At 43.2% G+C, this 7585-nt stretch overlaps 1 protein-coding gene across 2 annotated transcripts in view; it reads right to left on the bottom strand.

Annotated features, from left to right (window-relative positions):
* Positions 1 to 4433: 4433 nt before the first annotated feature.
* LOC130581449 (histo-blood group ABO system transferase 1-like) overlaps positions 4434 to 7585 on the bottom strand; it is an 11630-nt gene continuing 8478 nt past the window's right edge. The window contains exons 5-6 of one of the 2 annotated variants that reach the window (XM_057379557.1): positions 7213 to 7347; positions 4434 to 5941 (exon numbers count right to left, since the gene is read on the bottom strand). In XM_057379557.1, the coding sequence (XP_057235540.1) occupies positions 5266 to 5941; positions 7213 to 7347 (811 nt within the window). In that variant the 3' untranslated portion in view covers positions 4434 to 5265. The remainder of the gene's footprint in view (positions 5942 to 7212; positions 7348 to 7585) is intronic. The other variant, XM_057379556.1, reaches the window with a different exon arrangement.

Consider the following 7585-nt stretch of genomic DNA (forward strand, 5'->3'; position numbering starts at 1 on the left):
TTCTTCTTCTTCTTCTTCCTCTTCTTCTTCTTCTTCCTCTTCTTCTTCTTCTTCTTCCTCTTCTTCTTCTTTTCTTCTTTTTCTTTTTCCCTTTTCTTTCTTTTTATTTTCCTTGCTATTTTTCAGCAACTTTAAAATCATGTTTTACATTCTTCTGACTTTTAGAACAAAAAGGTAATATTCAGGAGCCTGAAAGAACTGAGAAGAATAAGTTTTCATCAGTTTGCATTTATTTCCTGAAAATATTTAGCAAATCTCTGTGGGAAAAGGAGAGGATGTAATTCAGGCTATAATGTGGAGCCCAGGAAATTAGTGAGTACTGATTATTAATTCTGAGATTGTTATTGGAAAAAAAAGGTGCAAAAAATTGTATTCCTGCCCCAAAGATATTTCTTTAATTTTTGAGTAGTTTTAAACATGTTAGATCAAGTCTAGACTAAAATTTTTTACATTTGAAGAACCCAACCACTGTAATGCTCTGTAATTGTTAATAAAACTGTTTATATAAAATCCTGAAAACTAAATGGTATTAGGAAGTTAATGACATGAATTACTCCTTGAATTAATTCTTCATTCCTGGAAATAATTGTAAATATAAACATGAAAGTATGGTGTTCTTAATCTGATGTCATGTGAATTTTTATCTTGTGACTGTATAATTCCACAGAAAAATTACWAGGTAATTACAAGGTATAACTCTTGGCAGAAGCTTAACATGTTTGTTTTTAATCACATTTTAATTTGTACCAAAAAAAAAAACCTGAAAAATGTACAATATTTTAAAGCATTAATTAAAAAAGAAAATGACCCACCAGTAAGAGATTTAATTCATCATATTTTCAAATCTCATCTCTGATTTTMAATATAAAAGCATATTTGAGACTTATTTTATATCACTGTTGATGTAATTAGAAAATAATGAACCACATGACTTGAAGGATTTATACTGAGGGGATGTTTTATTTTTTTCTTCCAATGGAGGGCTTGGGTTGTTAYTTTAATGATATCTTTACTTTCACTGCACCAAAGATAAGCGGGAGTGATTCAGTGGCAGTTGTTAAAAGTTGGACAAATAGAGATTTTAAGAAATTCTAAATTTTCTAAATTCTAAATTTAAGAATTTCTAAATTTTAATTTAGAAATTCTGTTCTTCAGGAACAATTTATTTCATCTTGGACTTAACCCATCTACTCTATGAATGATGATTTTGACATCTGCCAAGGGATTATTAGCATGGATTCCAAAATAATTTGATATGGCATTTCTGACATACAAATGGGACCTACAGCTGCTGTAAGGGCAGTATTGTTTTTTGGAAKGGCATTTGCAAGGCACATACAATAGTCCTGGAGATATCAAATTGTGTTAAATGTTTTTATTTTGATCAGAATCACCAAATGTCTCCATTTTCAGTTGTCACTGTGGACTGTAGATGTCAGCTACACTTTTGCAGCAGATTTGGTCACGATTCCATTGAATTTATGGATGGATTTTGGATGTGATGGGAATTCAGGCACACAGTGGGTCTGTACACACCTGCAGCTGGAGGCAGGTTCCATCCCAAATAATTGATATTTATGTGCCCAAACTGCCATGAAACAAAGACAAAWCACACGTGTAAAGCCCAGGAGCTCCTTTTGCAGGCTTGGCTCAATAGCCTGAAGGCAGATTATTGTCAATATCTCAAACAAATATTCCARATTGGGAATATTTGGAACCTAATATTGGGTTAGGTGGGATATCAAGGAACAGTTTTGCACCCAGAGGGTGGTTGAGCTCTGGAACAGACTCCCCAGGGCAGGRGTCTCAGCACCAGCCTGACAGAGCTCAGAAGTGTCTCCACAATTATTTCAGACATGTGGGGTGTGGTTCTTGGGGTGTGCAGGCCAGGAGCTGGACTCAATCCTGACAGGTTCCTTCCAGCTCAGGGTTTTCTGTGATTCCCTTACAGATTTTCCTTTGCCTTCCTGACAGTCTATTTGCCAAAATCCTCCCAAAGCTGACCTTCTCTGTCCTCAGCCCTGGACATTRCAGGGATAATGTTTCAGTCTCACAGCAAATCTGCTGTGAAACAGCACAGTTATCCTTGTGCTAATGGTTATTTTGACCTTAAATTGGGACAGATCAGGGACTAACTGCAGCATGGCAGGCTTCAGTCACTGATATTATAAATATCTTTAATTTACCTSTGTCTTTCAGTTTCTCCTGCTTTTCCCCTGTGCCTTGCTCATGTCCCTTGCTTCCTATTCCCTCTTCTCAAGAAAGTTTCTTTCCAAGCCACTGAGTGCACACATCCCAAGACATTTGAGTTTCACCAAGTTTTAACTAGGCCTTTGTGTTTACTGAGTCCCTCCCAGGAGAGATTCTGGGCTGTAGAGAATTGGGGAGAGGGCAAATCACCAGCTAGGAAAGTTCTTAATCTCAGGAGTGAGTCTAATTGCACAAGTCCTCGTTAGCTCCAGCTAATTGCCCTTAGCTTTGTACCAAACACAAATATTTCATTTTCTGAAGGAATGGCAGGATCACAGTGATACAAATCTGAATGAGACTGGGAACATTGCTCTCTTTTGATGCTACACCCTTGTAACAGCAGAGCTGGAGAGARTTAGGATTTTTAAAAAGCTTCAGAAGAGCTGCAGGGGCTGTTGGGATGTTGCATTGAGTTCATGAGGCCAACATACACCTGCATCCTAAGAGGTTTAGATCTGGCCAGAGATTAACAAACCTCTTCCATGCCTTGGTTCCTCCTTTTCCTCCCAACACCTTAGAAAATTACCCTGGGTTAAACTTGCTGAAATCGAGGTTTTGTTCAGCAAATGGAACTGTGGAAGTCAGAGTGACCTGTGCTCTGCTCCATGGACAACCACACACACAAAACCCTCTGCAACTCTTCACTGACAATACAGAAGGAACTGGACACCCTGGGGAGATGGGGCTGTGCCAACCTCATCACCAGCAAGGCCATGAGCACATGTGGGTCAGGACAATCCCTGGCACACCAAAAATCTGGGTTGAGAATGAATGGACACCAACCCTGAAGAGAAAGCTGTGGGGATTTGGGGATGGGGAAGCTCAGTATGGCTTGGCAATGCATGCTTGCAGCCCAGCAGGCTGATTTCATCTGCTATGGGTCAAAAGGATCATGGCCAGGTCGAGGGGGTGATTCTACATTAATTAATTAATTAATTAATTAAGTCAGTCAGTCATTGAGTCATTCCTTCTTTCCTTCATTCATTCCTTCATTCCCTCATTCCTTTATTTCCTCATTCCCTCATTCCTTCATTCCCTCATTCCCTCATTCCTTCATTCCAAGCTCCTCAGGTTCATTCCATCACCAGGACTTTCCTGATGTCTGACAGCAGTGAAACATCTCAGATCTGGTACATCCACAGTGGAAATTCTCTTTTTTGCTGGTGACCCCGGTGCAGCAGGGCTGGGGAAGATGCTGCTGTGCAGACGCTGCTGTTCCTGGCTCACAAAGCAGCAGCTTGCAATGAGCGCTGCGGGCAGCAGATGGAAGCAGCAGCCTGAATCTGTGCTGCAGGCACCATCTGCAGAGCCAGAAATGCCAACAGCATCCAGAGCTGCTGCTGAAGAAGGCAGAGCTGGGAGAGGCTGTGTCTGTGTGCAGGTTGCTCAGCAGATTTGCAAAACCGTGTCACGAGSATTGCTGGAGGTGCTTCAGAAGATGGCTTTGTGTACAGCTGGAAAATTCATTGTCAGTGGAAAATAGTGTGATCAGACTGACCTTCATAATGTGAAAAGACTGACCTTCATAATATAAAAAAACTGACCTTAATAGTGTGAAAAGACTGACCTTAATAGTATGATGAGACCGACCTTCGTAATGTGAAAAGTCCGACCTTCATAATGTGAAAAGACTGAGCTTAATAATGTGCAAAAACTGACCTTATAAGTGTGAAAAGACTGACCTTGATCTCCTTGCTGAGCTCCATTCACCCTGCACCCCACTGACCCGCTCTGGCTCTGTGTTTTTCCCACTCCCCCAGTCTCGACATTGCTGCCCTGTGCTGCTCCATCCATTCCCACCCCGCACTCAGCCCTGTCCAGGCACATTTCCTTATCAGCCTGGATGTGCTGTGCCCTGCTCCCATCCAACCTGACCCACAGCACAGTAGCTCTATTTTTAGAGGCCATAATTCCCTTGTTAAATTGTTGATTTGTCAGAGGTTTGTCCTCGGGGCATCACAGACTGCTCWGTTCTGATCCACCCTTGGCTCCACCTGAGCTCTTGGCACTCATCCTGCCCCATCCACAGCCAGTCCTGCATTCACAGCTGCACTGGGCTGGGCTGGCACCGTTCCAATGCCCTGGGCACGTTCAGCCTCGTGCCTTTTCCTCCTCCTCCATGTGACAAATAAAAAACTCAATTCACCAGAATGCTTCAGCTGAGCTTTCACACCAATTTTTATCTGAAAACTCTTCATTGTCACATYCCTCTTGTCGGGCCCTTTTCCAGCAACTTTTTACTGCCCAGTTTTTGGACAAATCAGGTTTGAGCATGGTGTTATCTTCTTGTTCTATTTTCAGATSTGGGAAACCACTCTTAAGGAATGCAACTTCAATAAAAGAGATGACACTGTTAAAATACCAAACAAGATTTATGGAGCAAAGAGCAACACATTCATAACAGATATTATGAAAATATATAACCTAGACAAATGAGAGATAATCCCATCCACTTCAACCTTCTGCACAGCCTGGTTCACTCATGTGTAAATGAGCTATCATCCATCAGATGGGTTTGAAAACGATCATTAAAATAGTTGAGTTTAAAGTGAAGCTAGTAATATATCATTCAAATTCTTAAATTATCATATTGTTAGGACTTCATCTTTTCAGCAAATCATATAACACAGCAGAAGACAAATATAATTGCACAACCTGATCTGTGGGGACCATCTGTAAATTTRCAAAGTGGCTTTATCCGGATGCCTAAATCCAGATCCTAAATACTGTCATTTTGAGTGTCATACACATCCTTGTCAATTTGAGATGTTCTCAGGATGGTGAGCAGCCTGTGCTTGTAAACATGCAGATGAAAGAGCTGTTGAAAAGCAATACGTTGGAATAAAGGTTGCTTACAGAAAAAAATTCTGGGTTTAGCAGTCTCTGACACCAGCTAAGGACTCAGCGCAGAAAAYGTGTGCAGCCCTCCAAACAGAGGGAAACCTGCTCTGCCCCACACGCTCAGCTTGGTGGGGCTGTGAAGAGGAAAAAATTGTCATTCTTTGTGCCAGGAGCTCACCTGGAGCTCTCCCTGTGCACGGAGCACATCCTCTTGACCCGGATGGCRCGGGGCGCGCTCAGCTCCGCGTCCCAGTAGTACTCGGGGGACAGCAGGCGCGTGGGCTTGTGCTGCACCAGGTACCTGTTGAGGTGACTCTCCTCATGCCASCGRGCYTCAATGCCCTTTTCTCTGTCWGCCCTGAGCCCTTCAGAGCAGGCTCTGGTCAGTTTGTAGAGCTCAGCCACGCTGCCCCCGTAGAAGCTGGCGGTGTAGTAGAAGTCGCCGTGTCCCTCGGGGATGGCGGCGCGCGACGCGGGGCGCCGCTCGTAGGATTTGTGCCTGTACCACGGGGTCARGTGCCAGGAGCTGATGGTTGCCACCAGTGCATCGATGATCTCCACCCCAATGGGTGCCAGCAGCTGGGAGTTGATGTCTATGGAGTACAGGTAGTCAACCTCGTGCTGGAAGTGGCTGTGGATGTAAGCGCTGATGATATCCATGTGGCTCGTGGAGATATCCGGCCACCTCGGGTCATTCTGGACAGGGATGACCAACAGGCGCTTCTCAGGGGCCATCTGCAGGGGAGGGATCTTCTCAGGATTGTCTGTGAACAAGTAGAAATTCACTGGGTGCCCAGCAAGGAAGTACTGGTTGGCAGATCTCATGAACCCTTCTATGAACTGGACACATCTAAGAGACATGGAAAGGGACAGAATGGAGAGAGGCTCCTCCTGTGAAGAATGACAGTTTTTAAAGTTTATTTTCTTTATTTTTTTTCTATCCATCCCTCCCTTCTTGTGCTAGTGCTCTTTATTTAACACAGCTTCTCCCTTTCAAACCTTCCCGTGCTGCTGCACATTATTCCAGATTTTGCCTTTCACTACATTCTGTTGTCCTTTCTGTGCTTTCATGCACAGAGTGCCTGCCTTCTGTAGGTACTGCTCTCTAATATCACTCTATAATGTAAATATTTCTTATTATTATTCCCTTTTTCCTGCTGCCTGGCATTCTTTCTGCAGTGTAACAACTTGCTAGAGAGAATCATGGAATTAACAATGAATCACTGAATGGTTTGTGTTGGAAGGGACCTTAAAGATCATCTCATTTCAGCCCCAGGGACACCTCCCACTGTCCCAAGGTGCTCCAAGCCCTGTCCAGCCTGGCCTGGGACACTTCTAAGGATCCAGGGACAGCCACAGCTTCTCTGGGCACCCTGTGCCAGAGCCTCCCCACCCTCACAGGGAAGAATTTCTTCCCAATATCCCATCTAAATCCACCCTTTTTCAATTCAAAGCCATCCTCCCTTGATCTGTCACCACCCACCTTCATGAAAAATCCCTCTCCCACTTTCCTGTAGGCCCTTTTAGGTACAAGAGGGGGCTCTAAGGTCTTCCTGAAGCTCAACCACCCCAGCCTGCTTTCATRGGAGAGGGTTGAAATTATAAATTGAATAGTTCTGCTTGCCTCAAAATACCTGAAGTTTCTATATAACTCTTAGATGCTTGTGGAGATAGAGGGAGGGTAGCTCCTTGCTCAGAAATCGATAAAGAACCTCCCCAAGAACATACAAACTATAACAGTGTGATTAATAATTCTACTAGAGCGAATATTTTACCTTCAAACTCTTACAGAAACCCAATAAAATCTCAACTTCACAGATTTTTTTCTATTTTTTTAGCACAGGATAGAGGGAAAGCTTGTTTTCATAAACATAGCAGGAGCTAACATTTTTTATCTCAAGGGGTCAAAATGCCAGTTGTATTTCCAAGGATATTTTTTGTCCTTTGAAAACAATGTCACAGCCTTACTCTGGAAGGTGACACTCACATTTCTCCCAGTCTAAAGCTGCTCATGTTTAGTTTTTGGAACATTCCCTCACTTTTGCCCCACAAGCAGTATTACAGCGTGACCAGCAGATGAGAGTTTAACAATTTAACAAGAAATAAATGACAAACCAATACTTTTCGACAGCGAAAGTGACCACTCCGGTGACCAARTTCCTCTGCACATATTGAGCATTTAGGATGTCTCTGCTGAAAGTGCCTTCCCAGACAATTGGAGCCAGCCACGGYGTCAACACGGGTACGTCCTGCCTCCTGCAAGGAGGGGAAAATGAAGGCAGAGTTTGGGTGAAATTCATGGAGACAAACAGAAATTTCTGAGTTAATCATCCCAGCCTCCCTCTGAAATCAGTAGGGGTCAAGAAATCAGCAAAATCTGAGCTATGAGCCATCTTATCCTGGAGCAGGCGCCTAAAATAATTGCCTGTCCTTGAATTTTACCCACCAGCTCTCAAGTTGTTCGTGGCTGTTACTCAAAGGCAGCTTTTCACAA

The sequence above is a fragment of the Malurus melanocephalus genome, unplaced genomic scaffold, assembly GCF_030028575.1.
Source record: "Malurus melanocephalus ecotype Western Australia unplaced genomic scaffold, MMel_1.1 scaffold_411, whole genome shotgun sequence".
Taxonomy (NCBI): Eukaryota; Metazoa; Chordata; class Aves; order Passeriformes; family Maluridae; genus Malurus; species Malurus melanocephalus.